This window comes from Babylonia areolata, chromosome 1, assembly GCF_041734735.1.
Source record: "Babylonia areolata isolate BAREFJ2019XMU chromosome 1, ASM4173473v1, whole genome shotgun sequence".
Classification (NCBI taxonomy): domain Eukaryota; kingdom Metazoa; phylum Mollusca; class Gastropoda; order Neogastropoda; family Buccinidae; genus Babylonia; species Babylonia areolata.
The window spans coordinates 83,517,928-83,541,725 of NC_134876.1; the positions used below are offsets into that span (position 1 = coordinate 83,517,928).

Consider the following 23,798-nt stretch of genomic DNA (forward strand, 5'->3'; position numbering starts at 1 on the left):
CTTGCAAAATACGCGGTCAGTCACAGTGGGTTGGAAATCACTAGCTCTGTATTACCTCCATTTGGAAGGATGTTTCAGGATAAATAAAAAGTCACCCTGTCACAGTCCCCACTTATTACTATGACTTTTTACTGATAAGCATGGAGACTCACCTTTGCTGGGGGCACATGCCATTCCCCTAGAGCTTCTTTGGCACCATCTGCACACACCAGGAAACAATGCATTTTACGGTGCACAAAAAAACAAAAAGTAATATACACTAGAGAACTAAAAATCCCAGACAAATGTGAACAATTGTATGAACACTAGTAACCATAAGAGAATTGTCCATTCATAGGAAAACAGACAGAAATGTATTGTGTTGTGGTTGTGTGTGTGTGTGTGTGTGTGTGTGTGTGTGTGTGTGTGTGTGTGTGTGTGTGTGTGTGTGTGTGTGTGTGTGTGTGTGTGTGTGTGTGTGTGTGTGTGTGCGTGTGTGTGTGTGTGTGTGTGTGTGTGTGTGTGTGTGTGTGTGTGTGTGTGTGTGTGTATGTGTGTGTGTGTGTGTGCCAATGAATAAAGTCCCACATGCAGCACAAAAATGTGAATAAATAGTGACAAAGAAAAAAACAAAAAACAATATGCTCCATGCACTTGCATGCAACTGAGGCCTTTTTATGTTCCATCAGCCTTACGTTTCTATGAAGCATGTGCGCACATCATGCCTGCTGCTTCCCTCATAAGTTTTACAGTTATCAACTTTCCAACAACAATACACCTGCCTCAGGATCTGACGATACACCCACGGTTTTGAGGCATCTCATTACAGGTCAATGAATCTGAGGTGGAATCAATATCCGCAGGAAACAGCAGTATGGCACATACATAAGCAGCATGGCCGTACACAAGCAGTATGGTATGAACACTGGCAAGGACACAGTTCCAGTGCTATTCATTACAAACATATTGGCAACAGCAACGCACACTAACAAGCAAAAAATGGAGAGAGAACCAGAACATCATCACAGGCCATGGCAAGCTGTGAGTACTGCTGATCTCTGTCACAGGCATGGACTGTAGCTCTTGTACTCTTAATGATTAATAGCCAGACAACATTTTTTTTTTTATTATAAACAACCAGGCACGGACTGTAGCTCTTGTACTCTTAATGATTAATATCAAGACAACATTTTTTTAACTATAAATACCCAGGCATGGACTGTAGCTCTTGCACTCTTAATGATTAATATCAAGACAATTTTTTTTTTATTATAAATACTCAGGCATTGACTGTAGCTCTTGTACTCTTAATGATTAATAGCCAGACAACATTTTTTTTTATAAATACCCAGGCACGGACTGTAGCTCTTGTACTCTTAATGATTAATAGCCAGACAACATTTTTTTTTATTATAAATACCCAGGCATGGACTGTAGCTCTTGTACTCTTAATGATTAATATCAAGACAACATTTTTTTTATTATAAATACCCAGGCACGGACTGTAGCTCTTGCACTCTTAATGATTTAGATTAATAGCCAGACAACATTTTTTAACTATAAATATCCAGGCATTGACTGTAGCTCTTGCACTCTTAATGATTAATAGCCAGACAACATTTTTTAACTATAAATACCCAGGCATTGACTGTAGCTCTTGCACTCTTAATGATTAATAGCCAGACAATATCTTTAAAAAAAGAACTACCACTAAATAAACAGGACATATGCACGCATGCACTTATGAATGCACAAACACATGTGCACACACACACACACACACACACACACACACACAAATAGGGGCACAGACACAAAAGATGAAACACTGTATGAAACAATACATGCAGCAAGGGACTGAAAGGCTAAGTCTTTTATTATGCAGCCTTATGTCTCCATGTACTCTTTAATGAATTTTTAGTAGCTGCAAGTGCAAGCAAACTTGCAAGCCAGTTTGCATTCACAGACTCTCTCTCTCTCTCTCACACACACACACACACACTCTCTCTCTCTCTCTCACACACACACACACACACACACACACACACATACACACACACAGCACTACAGTATATGAAATGTACACAATCATACCACAGTTTCTGGCTGAGTGGTTTCTATGAACTAAACAAACAAATAACCCAAAGGACCAAAGTACAGCCTAGCCGGAAGACTTGCAAAGTTCATCAGACTGTCAGATGACCGTCACCGAAAAATGATTCTAAGTACCAGAAATAAAATATGTCACACTTCCGATCAATGCTGAAGAGCTGTGCAGAGTAATGTGAACTCGCCATCCTTACAGGATCTGCTTCAAGAGGGGCACTTCCAGGGTCTTGTTCGCTCACGAACCCAAACACAATATGCTCACATTCTCAAAAGCTAATTGTCAGAAGTAAGTTTCCAACATCTCTCTTCATGAATGATCCCTGGCGCCTAGTTGTAACACAGCATTTTCACTCCTGAGTGCTAATAATGTTCCTTAACTCTTTTGTGTTGAGATTTTCCATGATTTTGGTGTAAAAACCTGACCTGTTTCACTATCAGAATCAAGCCGTACTTTTCACACAATATACATTACAAGATAACTTGGCTTGGGGATCATTCAGATGCCCTTATTTAGCAGTTCAATGAACTTATATCTTCACACTGTTCCATCAGACAAAGTTCATTTCCTTCACCTCAAGCTACAACAGCTTTTTAAACTCTACAATCATTATCTTTGCTGTGTTTCAACTTTCACTTTCGGTTTGGGCTGTTATCACCATGAGGCTGTTCAGGGAGAAGGTTGTACAAAATGACTAATCAGATTATGACACTATGAGCAATATTTCTATACACTTGAGTAGGCCTTTCCTTGTTTAAAAGGTTTTCTATCTGGTAACTTATTTCATCCTGCCCAAAAATATGGCACAGTCCATTGAAACCAATAAGTAAGACAATTAAACTCCTTGACCAAGAAATAATAACTCAAGCACTTATGCTTTCTGTAACTGCGCATACGTATAACCCCATACTTGTATATCCAGCCAAAGTGTAACAAAATGTGTTGTACTTATACATAGCAGATACAAGTGGATTTTTTTCCTTTCTTTTGGAACAATTGATCCTGTGTAAATACAAATGAGTCAAAGCTATGATAAAATCCCTTTTGATGTGCAAATTAATGTCAGAACCCTGAGCACGGGAAAAACAAAACCCTTTTTTTTTCTTTTTTTTTTTACCTTGAAGATTCAATACAGAAAAGCGGAAATGCCAATACCTGTCAAGCTGAATTCCAGGAAATTTCTTTCTCAGCCATCTGCTCTGTTATCAGACATGACCCACACATGAACTTTATCAGAAGTCAGCCTGAAGCTACACTACAGCACAGCACAGCTGGCTGTTAACAAACAGCTGATGTGTGGCACACACTGGGTTCAAACTCCATCAGCTGAACATCTAGGTCTTGTGTGATTTCCAAAGTTCAGTCAACTGTTGTCTAAGGGTGAATGCATTGCTGGATTTCAAGGGAGGGTCTAGGGCGCCTACATTTATTATCAACATGCCCAGTCACATTAATCTGCACACGCATACACACATAAACACAAATACACACACACACGTGTGCGCAGAAAGACACAGGCACACACATTGACATGCACACATGCAAACAAACACACATGGCAGAACATCCACATAAACACACAGACACATATTGGTTTCCATCACAGCAACTCAAATTCATTTCATTCCTTTAAATACAACAGCTACAACAACAACAGGGGTGTTTAAGAGCTCAGTTTCCATGTACGAGCATCAGCAACTAACACAATACTGCACAGTAAACAATCTCCTTTTGTAGAGTCAAACATGAACCTAATATGCTTGCACACACACACACACACACACACACACACACACACAGAACCCTTCTCTTCTGAAAAAAAAAAAAAAAAATCAATCATCTCCACTGTTATGGCAAAGCCTGTCTCCAGAGCAGGAACAAAGTGGAGTAAAATGTCAGTGCAGGCAAGGGGACAGCATCAGCTACCACCAGATGCAGCTCATTACAAAACAGAACACCCTCTTCAGACGCTTTTTTTTTCCAAGCCTAAGCCCTGCTCAATCATTGGAGAATCAGCAGCAGCTCCAGCATGCATACATCCACACAAGCAGACAGCGTAAACAATACTCTGTTCCGCTGTTCCCATCACTGATTATGATGTCTCAAGTCTACCAAGTAGTAAGTCCATGTTCAAGCTGGTCAGTGTGACAGTGACAATCCTTTTACAGCCCTTGACAATGATATACTACAAAATGTTTCTCAAAACACAACTCCTCTTATCAAAGATATAAATTCAGAACTACCATACTAAATGTGTATGGTCCCATACATCTGTGTACACTTGCACATGTATATATTCACACACACACACACACACACAAGCACAAGCAGACAGACTGCCTCTTTTCTTTCTCCCATTCCCACTTCCCCACACCTTTCCTCTTTCTCTGTGCACTTGTGTGTACTCTGTATCATTATATGTGTTCATATACAGTGTACACATACACATAAGTATATATACATGTGCCACTGCGTAATGTGTACACATGTACATTCAAACAGTACATCAACACAACACTGTAAAGCATTCATTCTGTGCATGTGAAAAAGAGCAACAGCGCTATGAAATTCTGTTGTCATGATTTACATGATCAATGTACATCTAGGTAAACAGAAATTACTAATCCTCATCCCCCCTCCCTCTAGCCACTGTTCAATGTATTTTCCCCCTGGAAAGAAAAAGGGGAATAAAAAAAAAATAAAAAGATTTAAGGAGGAAAACAGAAAGACACTGGATGACAACACTCTAGTCACATCCAGAACACACCCACCCCACCACCTCCTCATACTATTTCTTTCACCCTTCCCGCCGCAACACTGCATCGACCCTGATCCACCCCTGTCAATACCTACACCCTGTCTGCCCACCACGCCCAGCCTGCCCCAACCCATGCCTTCACCAACAATGGAAAGCCTGCCACCTTAGAAACCCAAGAAAGCAGAACAGGGGGGGGTGGGGGGGGGATGTCAAGACAAAGAGGACGAGGTCCCAACCGAGCAGCTGCCACAAACCCAGCATAGCCCCGCCTTCCAAGGATGGAACACACAGGTCCTGCAGGTAAACTGTTCCCCTTGCACCAACTGACACAGGCTCCTTCCTGCCCTCTCTCCTCTCCCTCCCCCCGAAATCAATACATGTCTGACAAGAATGCGAGAGAATGCCAGCCCAGCAAGCCACAATAAATCAATGGGCCATGCCAGCCTCTCACCACCACCTGAGTGAGAGAACATACTTCTACCTGTCAGTTATTCCCCTCTGCCTTCTGGTCTGATCTTCGGGAACAGGAGATCTACCATGTTACAAGGCCAACGCCCCATGCAAACTTCTGAGTGAAAGGCCTGGTTGGGGCAACTATGATGCATGAATTGTTTTTAACGAGGGAAGGGTGGAAGGGGAGTATAAAGGCATGTGCATGTTTATATGTGTATGTGTGCATGTGCGTGCGTGCGTGCGTGCATGTGTGTGTTTAAACAGCTGTCAACTTATTCAAGCTGTATGGCCTTTCATTAAAGTAGACATTCAAAAGGAACATCCAAAATGGTCTCTGACAACTTTTTTTTTCAGTTTTTGCTTTTAACATTTTGGTCTCACTGTGTTAGTATTTCTTAACAAAATTCCAGGCATTGAAAAAAACACACACAAAAACAAACCATGAATGAAAATATACAAATTTATATGTAAAATGCAGTTTCAAACAAATGAATACAGAATCCTGCACAATCATGACCTTAAAATACCATTTCATCCTCTCTTTTTTGTTCAGTTTGTTGCTGTGGCTGCTTCTTTTTTCTTTTCTCATTTTTTTAATTCAGGGATGCAAGTGAGAATGTGAGCACAGTGGCCCTAATCCAGAAAAGAAATCTTGTCTGCATTCCTAGCATGGACAGCAGCAATGTCTCAGCAGATTTTCCTATAAAGTGTGCACATTAAAATAAACAACTGAGAGATTACATCATAGCATCAAATATGATGTCACCACTTTGTTATTAAGCTTTCCCCCACCCCCCTCTTAAAAGTACTGAAATCGTTTTACAAGCAAATCCTCAACCAATCTATTAACTTTGTTCTTCTGGAGACAAACAATACAAAATAAAATAAAAACAAAAATTTTTTTTTTAAACATTGTAGGGCATGACTGTACCTTAATTAAGAATGAACGGCCACCTAGTCTAAAAAGATTTGTAACTTATACCACCATAAAACAAACATCCAGTCTCCCTTCCAACCTTCACCTTCCCCTCTATTCCCCAATCTCTTCTCTGAACACCACTCCTTTCACCTCCACTTCTTTCACTCACTCGAAATCTTTTCTTTTTTTTCTTCTTCTTCTTTTTTTGTTTTGTTGGGGTTTTTTGGCACTGATACAAAATCACAGTGATATCTGACTCATTTGTTTCCAGATTTCCTGTGGAGGGCCATGTACTGATATCAATCATCAAATCAAAATAAAACTGTAGACTCACCTTCCAAATAAGCCTGGATTGCTTTTTCCACATTGTAATCATAATACTGGAGGACCAGGACAATTTCATTGTTACTCTTGCCCAGCACTACCTCTCGCACAGACTGAACCTGAAATAAGATGTTCAGATGATTATTTCACATTTTTGCAAAAACAAAAACAAAACAAAACCAAAAACATAAGAGTAACTGACTGCTTTAAAAGAAATCATGCAAAGAAAATTCTTTCTTTTCTTTTTTTAATATCAGGAATTGTTTCTTTTGTATGCATAATTCAACAGCTTAATATTCTGAACATATCAAATGAATTTCTATGCAAGAAATAATGTAAAAAGAGACAGTTGAAGAAAAATATTGAGAACCGTCTTTTGAAAGGCACATGTCCTTGTTCCTTCTATCTTTATTCATTTGTTTATCTATTCATTCATTGCCATGTGAGTGGGTTAACATCTTGTAGTGCCTAAAACTGAATGTGTTTTAACCTAAATGGAGTATATGCTTTGATTCAGGAGTGTTCTTGAGCAACTTTTGTTATATGTAGTGGTGTGCATGGATGAGTGAATGAACACCACCACAACAATGTACTTGTATGTTTTTTCAAGACTGGTGAAATAAAATCTCTTGTCTCATTGTCTATCAAGCTCCTTGTTCTCCATCTTTTGCTTATCTGTTTGAACTTCTCTCTCTACCCTTTTGATTCCTTCACTAATCTAATTTGCCCCTAGTCCCACCTTAATCTTTTTTTTCTTCCTTTGTATTTCTTTTTCATTAGAGATGGCCCCATAGGTTCTGTTGGGGCTACAAATAACACAATTTTATGCTTCCACGTGTACAACACGTACCATGTACAAAATGCATACCATGTGCACAAGACAAAATCAAAGTGACTGAAAGTAAAGTTCAGTTTGAAATATCTATAATAATACACAATTACAATATAAAAAAAAGTATTTATTCATTACATATCCAGATAAAACAAGACTGTACTCGAGACAGTTTGATCCACAGTCCCTAACTGATATCCTCACCAACTTAAAAATCAACATGGGAAAGGCATAAAATCAAATACAATATAATGTACACAGCCAGTTTAGCCAACACATTATGCTGCACTATCATCTCGATTTTTTTTTTTTTTTTTTTTTTTTGATAAGCTACAACATTACCTTAACAAGGAAAGAGAACAACATGAACAAACTAACTTACAAAGCAAAAATAACAGAACAAGTTGTACAACCAACATGGCTGCCCTAGCCAATACCTTCTCTTTAATGTTGTCGTTGGAGTCTGGACCAGCCATCACAGTTCCAGTCCTTGAGTCAAACAAGATGGAACCTGGATGATCTGAAAGCAAATGATTTGTTTGTTCAATATGGCTGGTTAAGTGGCTGATTGTTTAGCTTTTAGATGCTTGCAAACACAAAAAACCACAGTATGTGAGCCCTCATTGTTTAGTTTTTACTATTTTAGATGCATGCAAACACAAAAAAACAAAGTATGTGAGCCTGTTTCACAGAAAGAGGGAGAGAGAGAGAGAGAGAGAGAGAGAGAGAGAGAGAGAGAGAGAGAGAGAGAGAGAGTGTGTGTGTGGGTGTGGTGTGTGTGTGTGTGTGTGTGTTTTCATGTGTAAGTGCTTGTGTATTTGTGTGTGTATGCATATGAGTGTGTGTGTGTGTGTGTGTGTGTGTGTGTGTGTGTGTGTGTGCTTGTATAAAAGACTGAAGATTTTCAGAGCTAGGTGGTGGCAGGCAAACAGACCACACTTAAAGTATATAATTTATCAATAGTGTTAGCGACTGAAGAAAACTTCCAAAAAGGTGTGCAATAACAATAATAATAGTAATGGTGATGATAATGATATCAATAATATAACAATATTTGCATTAATACAATTACTGGTGATAGTAATAACAATGTGAATTTATGTAATGATATCAATAATATAACATTATTTGCATTAATACAATTACTGGTGATAGTAATAACAATGTGAATTTATGTAATGCCTATTTTCTAAACAGGGCTCTAGGTCTTTACACAAATGAGTAAATAGAAACACACATCCATAAACAAATTGTCATATGTTGTTGTTGTTGTGGGTTTGTTTTTTGTTTTTTTGGGGGGAAGTCTTGGGGGGGGGGGGGGGGGTTAACTCCAGTACAAGGAGACAAAAAGATGCTACAACTACAGCTTTTAATCAGTCTCTCTGTATCTCTCTCCCCATTGGTTGACCACCCTTCTCACAACACCTACACAAGTATGCACTCACACACACATACACACATCCAAGCATTCACATGCACACACACACACACACACACACACACACACACACACACACACACAAAGGAAGTACACAAAGAAAACAATGGAATGGCATAGGGGTATTCTACATGTGTAGACAGCTATCTTTCTGCAGTTCATACTCAGATCCACAATGACCATAAAAACATTACACCAAAGTTTCTTTGTTTAGTTTCAGTTTCAAAGAGGTGTCAAAAGCTTGTGGACTAAACCTGATATCATACACTACATCTGCTTTGAAGGAGAAATAAGCCTAAGCTACGCAAAAGCTCAACACCCTGGTCAGGCCTTGAGAGCCTACCACAGGATTATGTTTCTAATAAACATTAAAATGAAATAGAATAATCAAAGTAAAACAAATAAGTAAATAAATTAAAATGCAATCAAATGAGAAATATGCAGAAGGCAAATGTTTGAGATAAATATAAAAATGGGCCATGTTCATTGAACTTGTGCGTACCCACGCAAACACCAAAACTGAGCACACCAGAGCAAAATAACCATGGCTAATGTCAAAAAGGGGCCAGGATAAGAAGGGAAGAAAAAGGCACAATAATTCTGTGCTAATGAGATACACAAATGCAGTGCTGGAGATGGATTTTTGCTTCTCTATCTGCACACTTGCAAAAACCTAAACACTGCACTGGAGCGTGATCTTTTTCTCTGCACCATTTCTTAGGAAAACCCACTGCTTACAGGTTTTGGTGTGTCACAACCACCTTACAACCTGAACACATGGAAATGGCATCAGCCTCTACACCAATTGCAGACATCATTCACAATTTCAGAGGTAGGTTACCCATGACGAACAGAATGCACATCATTCATGCACTTAAACGTTGTTTCATTCCCTAAATCTGTTCCATGCAGGCACTTCAGCCTCCCAAATTTCACACCTGAGATGGTTTCCTTCTCTTAAAAATTCCTTCTATCACATCTGCTTCTGTCAATTCTTCCAAGAAGTCGCTGACCATTTGCACCATGAGTTAAGTTCCAAATCTAAACCATCCATGCAAAAAACAAAAAACAAAATGTTTTAAATGCCTTACTTCATCACTGGCACTGAATCACTTATACTTAGTTTCTGCTGTAGATTTTTTTCAGTTGAATCAATGCCATAAATGTTTAAAACAGACCCTGCACAGACTTTGAACAACTGACAAAGAAATCAGATAGCCTTCCCAGAGAGAGCTCAACAAACTATTTTTCGTAAATCCTGAACAAAAGAGTACATTAGGAGAAAATGACTGGCTGGGACTGTGACTGTGAGGATTTGCTCCCAGGGAGCGTATGCTAGCTGGATTGGCCTGGTCTTGAAAATCTGAAAACTAGATCAGTGCAGGTGATTTTGGTGGGGTTTAAACATGCTTTGATATGATGCACTGTCATGTCATTTACAGCTGAAAGAGATGGTGTGATGTCAAAACTGACAATAAAATACATTTTGTGTTAAAAAATACTGCTTTATTTCAAAACTTCCTGAACAAACACCACCACCAACAATAAAACACTTTAGAGAGGCAGTGAAAGTATCCTCTAAAATATCAGGCATGGGTTGAAACTTCCCTTTCCACCAGCAGGCTGGGGGGAGTCCTGCAGAGGACGCACTTTTGAATGAGACAATAAACCAAGGACCAGTGTGTAGCATGCAGTTAGCACTTGTAAAAGACCCCATTGCAACAAGACAACTGTGCCTGTCTAAATTCTGTAGAAAAATCCACTTTGATAGTATCAAGCATTTTTTTTTTTTAACAAATACACTTGCAGAAAGAAGAAATTGGTGACACTGCACTGTAGTGATGTGCTCACCCCAAGGAAAGCAACCCGAATTTCACACAGAAAAGTAAGTAAGTTGTGACAAAAGGTGATTTTGTTCAGTACAATTATTACACAACATTACAAAAGAGCAGGGTGTATAAATACACCAGCAGCTTGAAAATAAAGTGTACCTAAGTTAAAACATATTCTCTTCTAATAATGATGCCGTTCTGCTACTGTTGTCATGGTTTATACTATCAAATGAACCCATTTTCAACTAAAGGGGGGGAAAACTACTTTCCTCTGTCTGCCTCACCACACATATCTTGCCAAGAAAAAAAAAAAAGCACATAAGGTAACAATAAGCATAGGAAATTAAGTCCACAATCTCTGGTTTCCATGTGCAGGATCTAATAACAGTGATATTTTCAAACCCATCATTTACATTATACTCTAACTCTGCTTTCAGGGATAAAAAGAACAAGCAAATCACTATACAAATAAATAAACAAACTTTGACACTGCCATATAATATATATATGAATCTTCACCAACCATATTGATATTGACTTAACACCTTCCTTGGGAGTTTGCAGCATAAAGCTTAAATGATTCAATACAATTTTACATCAGAGACAGAAGCTGATTGAATGACAGCACATGTTTTGTAACTGGGCTAAACTTAGTTACAACAACCAAGGCTTGCCATTGATTTTGTTTTTCCTCGTTCAGAGGGCACAAATATCTTTGTGATAACTTACTCCTATCATTAACATTCCTTGACTTTTACAGCTCCATGAGCATCATGTTGCTCATTGATTTGTAGTTTGTGCTCCTTGTTTACAAGCTACATACACTGGCAAGATTGTTTTCACCAATAAGATACTGAATGATGTTGTTGTTGTTGTTGTTGTTTGGGGGTAGGCTTTTTTGTGTGTGCATTTTTGAGGAAGAGTGGGTACTGACAGTGAAAGACTGATGTAAACACAGGGCAGATAAAGTTTAAGTACACAGTATCTATATTTGTGCACGAGTGTGTGTGTGTATGTGTGTGTACATGTATGTGTTTAATCTGTGTGTGTCTGTGTGTGTGTGTGTGTGTGTGCACGTGTGTGCACGTGTGTGTGTGTGTGTGTGTGTGTGTGTGCGTGCGAATAGATTTGTGTGTTTTGTCTATGTTTCCATCTGATCTAGTACTGGGCACTATACACTTTTTCTCCTTGTTTTCACTCTAAAACCATGTGAGGGGTAAGAAATTCATCCATAACTGACATTCCTTTTCACCTACTATTCAATGAAGTGTGTCTACAATTACAGAAGTAAAAAAGGGAAGATTTTTTACAATGAAGAATGTGAACAAAAATGTTTCACACTGTCAGGTTTATCCAACCACTCTCTGCCAGACAGCATGCTGTTCAGTTTCTATATGATTGGAGTGCATATGTAACAGTTACACAGTGATAATCCTACAAAAGGGTGTGGTTCAAACACGCGCAATACAAACACTGACAGTTACACAATCAAAACTCACAATGTGAAAGGAACTTCTTTTCTTTTTTTTTTTAAACTTTCACTGCTTACACATGCTTGTTATCATGACCATCTGCCTATTTGCCTATGCCTGTCGATGTGCATGTTTATAAAATGTTAAGTTATTCTATTTAGGTAAAAAAAATCACTTTGACATTTTGAGATTACAACTGAGCCTCTCTATTTTTTTTCTTTTCAATTTCCTCACATTCACTACCTTCAACTCATTTGACAGTCTAAACATCATTGCATACTCTTGACTGCTGAATCAAAGCAACAAAATTACTTCCTATTTATTTCCACCAAATCAACAAGTTCATGATGCTCTAACACAGGTTTAAACTTCAACAAAATCTATTAGTATTAGCGATAACACCTGCCATCCACTGCTTTCAAAGCTTTGTTCAAATGACCCTTTGTAATAACACTGCAGATCATTCTTTCTAGACACAAAACTGAGTGTTTGGTATCAAAGGGACAGGGCAAAAATAACCAAAAAATTTGAAAATACCAAATGCAAAGCTCCTTTTTTTATTTCTTTTCCTCTTGTTATACACCTACCTTATTTTCAGATCAGATTATACTATTATTTATCTCATGGTCCTTGCCCAAGCTAATAAATTACACCATGTTTATGGCAATAACAAAACTTGTGCACAATTCTCACCCCAGTGCACAACTTGCTGCCCTGCTTCTCTCTCTCCCTCCCCCTCCCTTCATGAGTACCTGGCTCAATCTTTCTACCTACATGTGTAATGCAATCAACAGATCTGATTTATCTCTATTCATCTCGCACTCCTCCCCACCTCCTCCCAAACAAACAAACAACAAGAACATCAAAAAAACAAGAGTAAAGGTCTTCAAGACTCAAGGGTATCAAAGTATGACATATTGTTTACACTTGAATTCATCTTGGAAACTAAAATATGGCCAGCAGCCCCTCCCCCACTTCCCAATCCCACAATCAACACCAGCCCCCCGTCCTGTCCCAGCCCCCACCCCACACCCCTGCCCCCCTTTCCAAAAATCCCAATATTGGCACAGATCTTTTAATGTCACTGGATGACATCAAACTTTAAAATATTGATTTGGGGGAGTGAGGGGTGGGGGGGGTTGTTGGTTGGTTGATGTGTGTGTGGTTTCTTTTATGGTCTTTTTTTTTTCTTTATATCAATCCCTCAGGTCTGGACCTACTGGAAGTAATGAAACTAAAAATGTGGTGGGACTCTTTTTTTCATATTCAGACCTTTTCAATGATCCTCAACTTAATAAAACCAATGAATCCTTTTTATATACTCATATAGCTCATAACCTTGCATAATGCAACTCAATGCTCTGAACACACTGCACTCACATAATTCATGCACTCAAACAACACAACCTGTGACATAACTAAAAGCAAGCTTGGCAAAATAAATGTCTTCAGACTGATTTCAAATTTACTCAGCGTTGGAGCTCTTATTAATATGCAGACTGGGTGGCAGTGAAACTAAAGACATTCTCCCTTGCAGTCTTCATTTTCAGCTTTGGAAGTTTTATGAGCTTTTCACTGGAAGAATGAAATGTAGAAGAGCAGAAAAAGTTAAATAAATCCTGCTCTCTATTCATTCCCATTAAAAGCATGCTCAAAGTAGTGTACACCACAGACTTTGGTAGTGACACAGAGATCTGTGTGAAATAAACTTGTCAGCTTCGACCAAATGGTGATATCCATGTCCCCACTCAGCATATTATACTGTATAAGGTATGTGTGTGTGAAGTAACTCGGTCTCTCTCATCTCTCTCACTCTCCAAGCCTCTTTCACACACACACACACACACACACAGAGTCCCACATGTACAAAAAAAAAAACACATACACTCACACACACACATGTACATACACACACACACACACACATATTCACAACACACATGCACTGTATAGTGATGAACACAAGATCATGCAAAAAATAAACATGCATAGTTACAACATTGATTAGTTACACTGAAAACACATGGGATGCAGTGGTACACACTGATAGTACACACACACACACACACACACACACACACACATTTTATTATAACAAAAGCAAAGCTCAAATGTGCTTTTGTTCGCTTACAGTATTAACTCCACAAAAAAACTTAAAAAATAACAGTCACACTGAAAATCAATCGTTTTAAATAATTATGTAACCGCCTATTGTCCCCCTCTCCCTTGCCCGTGAACACCCGCGACCCCACCACAAACCCTCTATAAGAGAACGCATTCGTATTCAACAATTTTTCATTAATTCAAAGTTCAAAATCTAGAAATATATAGTCAGCATCAGATGCTGTATCCTAACAAACAGACCAAAAATCACTTGAGACACTAGTGTGTTTCCTTTGAATATCAGGTATCAGTGTGACGACTGATACCCCGTGATCGACTATTCTGCACTCGTGTCAACGCAACTCACAACAGAACACTGAATTCATTCGACGGTGGACGAATAAAAGTCTTGTAGTATTTGAAAAACCCACATGTATCCAACATTAGATGATAAGTAACATGCAATGAAGTGGGAAAAGAAATTTGACACCGAAGCCTTTTTTCAACGAACGGTTACTGCCTCTGATAACGATATCAGCACTGCGAGTCATAAGTGGTTCATGTAACAGTCAGCTGAAGGGAAAAACAAAACAAAACGTGTCCAGATTGTACGCATTATAACCCGTCACGTTGCACCCGATCCATATATATGCAAACACACAAAAATAAACGAAAACTGATGCTTACCAGACTTCACGTTGTTCTTACGTGCCATTTTCTCGTCTTGCAGTCGCCGGAAATAGGCTAACTGTTTACGTCGATGCTTTTACGGAAACTGCCGAAAGGAATCGAGAGAGGGCTAAGAGACAGTTTCCGCAACTTGGAGTTCTCAGCTGGGCCAACAGCAACATCGTGTGTGCGCGTGTGTGCCACTTACAAAGCTCATTTCAACTTCATATTGTTTACAGCTTGGCCGACTGCGACATAACAAATGACAAAGACGCACAGTCGTAACACGCAGTTGTAATAATAGACCACCGTTAGTGGTGGGAGGACAAAACAAACGTGACACCCCGGCCGGCCACTTTGTGCCCCACCTTGTTCAGCCAATTGATACCTTTGGCTGCCACACCCCTTTAACTTTTCCTTCCGTAAACGGATTAAGCTCTCGAGATCGACAATCGACTCTCTTGCTTGACGGAAGCCGCGTTACTTTCATTCAAGGTGCTCAGTACAACCGGCCTTACAAGTGTTTTTGTTTTCTTTTGTCTTGTATTCTTTTCGATTCCCGTGATAACTGGCTCAAGACCAAGAAATGATGGACTCTCCGCATGGCCTGACCTATGCGTAGCCGGAAGCGTATACCTGCATTTGTCTCTCCCCCGCTCCCGCCATTCCACTCACACCCCCATCACAGGCCGACCCCACCCAACCGACCCCGTTCTGTTTCAGTTTTAAAGCGAACTAGTGAAACGCATGGTTAGGTCACGCTCCCAGCTCATTGGTGTTAGTGCATGCGAGGACGTGCATGTGCACGCAGAATCGAGATCGGACGTGCATCAGTGTTGAAGATCGTGATCCTCGTGAAGCATGTCAGTCATCATATGAATGGAGTCCAGAAGTCATACAGTGGGTTCAGTTACCGACACGAAAACATTCCTTTCCAAGATTTAAGACGTAAAAAAAAAAAATTAAATTAAAGATGTATACCCTGACAACGTGTAGTCAGCTCAAACAAATCACGCCTGAATCTCAGTGCCTCTTTTTGTAATCATTGTCACTGAGGCCAGCCATCACGGACACTGGTCCGGAAATGCACCTCAAAAGACTCAGCGGTTGCAGATCAGTGCGGCAATCCCCTATCCGGCATGGCCCGTGTTCTTATGCACCGAAAAACTTGACTGACCAGCAATAAAGTATTGATTATTCAGTAGCTATCTTGAAACTAACCTCAAAGGCGATCCACCGCATCCCTGCACCTACACAGAATCATTGTCTTTATATAACTGATGCTATTCATCACTCCATGCACAGCCGTGCATCAGTCCAAGAACCTGAAAACTGGAGAATAAGATCGAACTTGAAATGAAATGGAAATAACAACTTCATGTTATACATCCCGCCCCCCGTAACCCGTTGCTTAACTTCGCATCGGCGCCGCACTCAATTCCATTTGAGAGGGACTGAAACTTCAGTTCATTCGATCTGAACAAGGATTCTCTCAATCCAAACTGATTCTCTGAACTGGCTTATCCTTGTCAGTCATTCCAGTCTATCTGTTTTGAACATTAAATCATCACACCGTTGGACCACTCGGTTCTCTCCCTCTCCAAGGATCAGTTCTTTCACCTGTGTGGGTTGTTTTTGTTTTTGTATTTTGTTTTTTTGTTTTGTTTTTTTACTCTCTTTTCGGACGATTTTTCCCGGCGGACCTAGCTGTAGACATTACTTTCAAATGTATTACAATCGGGTACCTAACCCAGATTTCCATGACACGCCCTGAACCCTTCAAACCAAAAATCCGTCACCGAAACAGCTTAAAGTGCTCTATTCAACGTGTCTGTCCGTGAGTCTTTGCATGTATGCTGTGATTATCCAGAAGACGACCATGGCAAATGATGAAACGCGACACTTTTTTGTTCTTCCAGTGAACGTTGTACCTTTTTCTGTGAGGTTTTAGATACTTCTTTCTATTTTTTTCTTCTTTTTTTTTAACTCATCTTCCGTCAACATTTACAATTTAACTGGGGTTTTTTGTTTTGTTTTTGTTTTTGCTTTTTTTAGTGAGCCTCTTCAAGAAATATTGAACAACAGTCATCTCCCGTTTGATGATGTCGTGGGCGTAGATATGTGTCTTTTCGTCAGTCTTTCTCTTCGTGTTCTGTCTTTTTATATGTGGGGGGCTGGGACTGGGGCGAGCGTAGGAGCGTGGGGGTGTGGTGGGGCTCTCTACTGTTTGCCTCTCCGGTTCATTTACCAGGACATGATGAATGTATCTTCATCCCGCCCCATTCCTCTCCCCCCACGACCCCCCACTCCCCTCTGCACCCCTCCCTCTGCCAAAGCCCAACCCATCACCAGCTTTGCAGTTCTTAAGCTGACTGCTTAACTTCTCTTCTCTGACAATCAAACATTCGTAGGAGGCTGTAAATACCTGGAAAGGGTACTCGCTGCCTTTCCTAACTTATTATTTGTCACTGTGGCTCTTTTCTTTCTTTCTTTGTCTCTTTCTCTTTTGTGCAGTCGATGTGTCGTTCTTTTTGCCTTCTTTCCTTTCAATCCATAGGTGATTAAAAATAAAGCAGACTAGTGGCAGGCGCTTCCAGCACAGACTATACGTCTTCTTGAACTCAGCTGGCAAGTGACAGTTCTGAACGTCGATCGGAATGAGTCACGGAGATGGATAGGATTACTGGCGTGTTTTTTGTCAGCATGGAGTTCAGTGCAGCGTTTGCCTTCAGGTTGTGTTGACACTGAGCTTGCGCCTGGCATTCAGTGCAGGTTATAAGGAATGGAAAGCTACATATTGGTAAGGTGTATACCCCCGAAAACGAAGTAACATTTATACACGTAAAAGCCCACTCATGTACATGCGAGTGAACGTGAGAGTTGCAGCCCACGAACGAATAAGAAGAAGGTAAGGTGTATGTAAATGAGTGGTGGAGAAGGGATGTTGGGGGCTGTAATTAAAAGAGAAATGGTTGTAGCGAGGAGCGAGAGTTGTATTGATGTACCTCATACAAAAAACAAACAAAACCCCCAAAAGACCCTCCTAAACCGAAAGGTATGTCACACCAGCTAAAAAAACTATAATAATAATGATGGTAATAGTAATAATGAAAGTAATAATAATAAATATGATCATTTTATACAATTATATGCGGAAACATGTTTATTAAGCTGAGCTATTCAATAGGTCTATGTTGTTGACATACATTACTAAGATATGACACTTTTATCGAAGCAATTTTCTTTATTTTGTGGAGTCCGTCTTTCGTACACACGTCTTATTTTTTCTTCTTTCAGGAATAATAAACTTGTTTTGTGTATATAATACAGCTAATTATGCCTTTAAGATAACCTCGTGTTGTCGTGCGTGTCACAGGACTGCTTTTCCGGTAATAATTATATGCTGTCCTTGTGACAAGATTAATTATGAGATAATGATTACCGCGTGTCACTAGGCTAATTAAAAGATGTAATAATCTTACATTGTTTTGTCACGCGTACCACAGACTAATTCGTAACAGCCTTAACGTTTTCTTCAATATTTCTTCAAATATGATTCACAAAAACCGGATGCAAGTGGAATCTGTGGCAGTATGTAAAAACGTTTTTTTGTAATCAAACAATTCAGTATATGTACGAATGTTTGTCAAAACAGTGGCATTCCTCAAGGATTTTTTTTTTTTTTAAGCATTCTCGAATCTGTTCTGTTTGCCATTCCATTTGTGATTTCCAGAACTATAGGGCCTCAGCATCTAAAAGTTCTTTTACATATCTACACATAATACGAAGATATTTACAATTAAATGAAAAATGGCAACAGCCAAAAAGAAGAAGAAAAAAGACTGGAATAACATTTAAAAGACTGAAAGGATGGCTGGAACGTGTATTTCAGTGTGTCGAAATGTATAGTGATGTATACAGTATGAGATAATACACATTGTAAAACTGTTCTGAAACTGGATAATCACAGAGACATTGTAAAACTGTTCTGAAACTGGATAATCACAGACTAAAATATCTCCCCATCCCCAGGCACTGAAAAAGAAAGACGTGATCTTATTATGACACTGAATGTGTGTATGTTTTTTTTCCGTCTTGTTTGTTTGTTGTTGTTTTTCTAATCTGCATATCCAGCGAGTCTTTGGTTAAGCTAATCCGGTGTTAACATCACAGAGGGAACTATCGTTCAGTAAGATAAAGACATGTCTGATTGGGGGCAAGTCCGTGACTTAATCTATCTGGAATGTGATAATGTGACCTAGTATCCAGCCACACCTGAACAACTAATTGTAGGCCTACACCTATGTATAGGTTTCAAAGAAAGCGATAAAACTGTTCAAGGAGTGTAGGAATGCGAGTTGCCCACAAATAAAGATCCAGATTCACTAAATTAGGCCCACTCTCATTGAAACGTTAAGCACAAGGGAATACCCGAGAATACTTCATAAAACCTTCAAAGTCTTAATCAAATGGTGAGAAGACATTTGTTTTGACACTTAATTTCCATTCACCATACAGGAGAAAAAGAGATAACGAAAATGGGAAACTCACACACACACACACACACACACACACACACACACACACACACACACTGTTTCGTGAGCAGACTGACAGATCCACCGCTGAGACAACACAGAAAATTCTGAATCGTTTAAAATACAGTTTTAAGGTGTGGTGTTTAAAAGCTTATAGAAACATCTACTGTGTATACTGCAGCGTAAATTGTGTCAAGGAGAACTATCACAACAGGAGTGCTTACCACTGCAATCCAACACTGCTGCTGCTGCTGCTGTAACTAATCTGGGAAAAGCGCCTCGCCACAGAGCAGCACCGGTTTCTTTGTTCTTTTGTTTGTTTGTTTGTTAGTTTGTTTTTGTTTTTTGTTTGTTTGTTTGTTTTTGGTCTGAAAGCGTATTTGTTTCACTATCAAAGTAGGTTTTTATTCTACAAAAGTTTGCCAGGGATAGCCCTTTTTTTATACTTATTTTATTTTATTTTATTTATTATGATTGGTGTTTTTTTTGTTTTGTTTTTTTTTTTGTCGTGGGTTCTTTTACGTGCACTGAGTGCATGCAGCACACGAGATCTATATTTATCGTCTCATCCAAATGACCAGCGTCCAGAATGTCCACCGCTCGAGGTCTTGTCGGTGGTGGAGAAGAAAAGTTCTGGCGAGTCAGGTGAATTCGATCCCACGCTTTCAGATTCTCTCGCTTCCCACTGCTATACTGCTACTGTTGCTACCACTACTGCTGCTGCTATTTACACTACTTTCGCTGCTGCCGCTACTACTACTACTACTACTACATGCTACATTGAGCTTTCGACGTGTGTGTGTGTGTTTTGGCTGCATTGACACTTTAATTTTTCAAGTCTTTTGTTGAACTGGTCAAAATATACATTCTCTAAAAGTTCATGGCATTCTTTAAAGTCTAAACGAATGGCTGGCTGGAGCTGACCCTTCCGAATTTCGAGTCCCGAAGTTCTTCTTGCAGCCTGGTCCACCCACTCATTTGGATCTGTCCCACAATGAGAAGGTAGCCAGCAGAAGGTAACACCGGTACCTTTCATTGACAATAATGAACAGTGTAATGGATTTCAGGTAGCATTGTGTGTGTGCGTGTGTGTGTGTGTGTGTGTGTGTGCGCGCGCGCGCGCGCGTTTGAGAGGGACACATCTGCAGCCTCTCTCTCTTTCTCTCTCTAAATCTCTCCCTCTTTCTTTCTTTCTCTTTCTATCAAAAGAAAACAAACACAAAAGGGGTTAAAGTACAGTTCAGCATACCTATACATACACATCGCTTCACCTCAGGCGGTTTCCTGTTTCTCAATGGCTTCACCACCCAGTGTGTCAGTGCACAGCCCATAAGACTTGGATGGGAGATGCGATGGCTTGTCAGTTTCACGTGCAAACTGAACCATGTATCTACAGAAAGCGTTTTTGCAGAGTAATGTCAAAACCCGTGTGTGTGTGTGTGTGTGTGTGTGTGTGTGTGCCGGTCTGTGTTGTGGTGGGTATATGTGGGTTGCGCGACTGTGTGCCTGTCTGTGTCTGTGTTTGGAGGGGGGGGTGGGGGGGTGGGGGGGGGGGAGGGGGGGGAGGAAGTAATGACGATGTTAGCGTTCTTTTGCTTTCACAAAGCACAGCGGCCGAACTTCAAGGGTGTTTATATTACCTACGTGAATGTACACACATGCGCCGACCCACGCTGACATTGCTACATATATGTATCAGGAACGAAGGGTGAAAGTGAGGGAAAGGATGGGAGAGACTGAAAAAGAGCCTGGGAAAGAAATTAAGAGGGAAAGGGGCAGAGACACAGACAACAGAGACTGAGAAACAGCTCGAAAGACACAGAAACAGACGGACTGAGAGATTAAGTTACAGGTACATAAATATAAATGCCACCATCCCGCCACCTACCCCTGGTAAACACACACACACACGCACACGCACACACCATCACGACCACCACCACCACCACCACACCACAACACACCACACCACAACCCCACACGACAAGAGAAACATGACTAAACAAATAAATAAACAAATAAATAAATAAATAAAACGAGTAGAAGAAAAAAAAGAAAGAAAAAACAAACTTGGCATCCTTTCAAAAGCTGTATCAGCTGGCAAACTTGCAAAATCACACTGTACGAAGAGTAACAGCTGGTGCTCAATAATTTTCCCATGTGACGAACGGGGCGGTCACAAAAAAAAATGATGATGTCCTGGGAAGGGCAAGGGAATGAACATTGACTGTGTGTGTAGTTTCACTTTCACTTTCAAGGTGCCAAAAAGTGCGGACTGATCTATATACGGCACACCACATCTGTTGTTAAAAAGATTTAAAATAAATCAATAAAAATGAAAAAAGTGAATATGCACAAACTTCGCATAAACCCAAGTCGCTGATAAGGCCTTTAGATACCTTGATGCGGGTGCATCCTGGCGCAAATTACAGAGTACAACTGTACGAGCCACTGTGTTTGTTTGTTGTGTTTTTTCCCCACTGAAGTTATTTTCTTGTATAGAAATCGAAATCGAAATCAAAACTTTTTTTTATTGAGGGAAAAAGGAATGGACACTTATCGGCCTGTTTTCATCCTACCCTTGTAAAGATAAACGTATAAACTAAAATAGGAAATACATAAGAAAATAAAAGTGGGGAAAAAAACATAACATATACATACACGAGCGGTTAGTATGTCTGCGATTCAGTGTGTCTCAAAGAGAAACACACGGACGCTTTACAGACTCTCTGTGTGTGTGTGTGTGTGTGTGTGAGTGCGTGCGTGCGCGCGCACGTGCGCGTTAATTAGGAATCGTTCCTGGTTACTACGTTTGGGTTCTACTTCAGTTCGTTTGCAATTATTTGGGGCTTTTTGGCCTTGAACACTGATTAAAACTGTGTTACCGTGTTCGTAGGTATAATTGTATTTGTATATATACGGTATATCTTGTCATACAATCCATCGCCTTGGTCTGTTAATGAACAAACTATCATTCTCTTTCAGGCTGTCTCTGTCTCTCTTTGTGTGTCTCTCGCTCTTCCTCCCCCCCTTCTCTCACTCAGTGTGTGCTTGTGCGTGAGTGTGTGTGTCAGTGTGTATGATTGTATTTCAATGTGTGTGTGTGACAGTGTGTGCGTGTGTGTGTGTGTGTGTGTGTGTGTGTGTGTGTGTTGTGTTGTGGTGGATATTTGTGTGTCGTATGTCTGTGTCACTGCCGGTTTGTCTCTGTTTCTCTGTGTGTGTGTGTGTGTGTGTGTGTGTGTGTTTGTGTCTGTGTGTGTCTGTACGTCTCTGTATCTGTGAGCCTGTGGGGATCGGGGTGAGGGGGGGAGTGCAGGGGCGGGGGAGTGTGTGGGGGGGGGGAGTCAGCCAATGAAGATGTTGGCGTCCTTTCTTTTGTCCCCACAAAGCACAGCAAAACCTCACGGATGTTTGCACCACTTTCGTCACTACTGTGACAACACCTCCACCACCCACCACCACCCCACCCTACCCCCGCTCCTCACACACGCGCGCGCGCTCTCTCTCTCTCTCTCTCTCCCTCACACACACACACACACACACATCATAAACAAATAAAACGAAAAAAAACAACAACCAAACAACTTGGCATCCTCCCGGCAAAGGCTGCAGCAGCTTGCTGGAAACTTGCAATATTGTTTTGTACGAGTAGTGGCAGTGGCAGTGATTTTCTCATGTAACCCCTCAGTGGGACGGTCACTTCGGTAATTCCGCCGGGGAAGCTCACGGTAAAGACGTACATGCTGTCTGCATGTTGTGTGCAGTTTCAGTTCTGTTCAGAAGAGGAGAAAATGCCTAACCTTCACATGCACACAACGTGCTGCTCAGGCTGTGCGTGTGCACCAGGCTCATGTTACAGAGTGCATGTGTACGGGTCACTGCTACTCCTTCTTCTTTTCCGCCTTCTTCTCTTGTGCAGACGAGCGGTTCCAGCCTTACATGTCTACTACTGACAGCACTTGTATACACACGAGTATATTTTGCTGAAACCTGTAGATGTACATCACAAAGACTCGAGTTCAAGAACGGCAGAAACGGGGCACTTTAGAAGGCTCTCTGTCTCTCCGAGGGGAGGGGGGGTGGGGGGGGCGGGGGGGGGGGGGGGGGGGGGGGGGGGGGGGGGCCGGCGCAGAGGAGAAGTTCTGCGGTGTGTGTGTGTGTGTGTGTGTGTGTGTGTGTAAGATGCGGAGTGCATGTATGTATGTGTATTATTAGCTATACGCAAAATTGAATCAGTGAACCGTAAAACCGGCAACTCAACCCAGTTTAGCTTAAAACCGATTTATGTAATGAAAATGCGCAAACGCTTAAAAGTTTGTTAGTGTAATGATTCTGTCGATTAGAGATGTTTATAGTTTGCTTGTCATCTCT

General features: G+C 40.5%; 1 protein-coding gene across 3 annotated transcripts in view; it reads right to left on the reverse strand.

Moving 5' to 3' along the window:
- LOC143288503 (spermatogenesis-associated serine-rich protein 2-like) overlaps window positions 1-23,798 on the reverse strand; it is a 58,125-nt gene that overhangs the window by 26,157 nt on the left and 8,170 nt on the right. For 2 of the 3 annotated variants that reach the window (XM_076597089.1, XM_076597097.1), the window contains 3 exons: window positions 7,810-7,892; window positions 6,551-6,659; window positions 153-199 (listed from right to left, as the gene is read on the reverse strand). In XM_076597089.1, the coding sequence (XP_076453204.1) occupies window positions 153-199; window positions 6,551-6,659; window positions 7,810-7,848 (195 nt within the window). In that variant the 5' untranslated portion in view covers window positions 7,849-7,892. Of the gene's footprint in view, window positions 1-152; window positions 200-6,550; window positions 6,660-7,809; window positions 7,893-14,904; window positions 15,466-23,798 lie in introns of those variants that run through there. The other variant, XM_076597081.1, reaches the window with a different exon arrangement.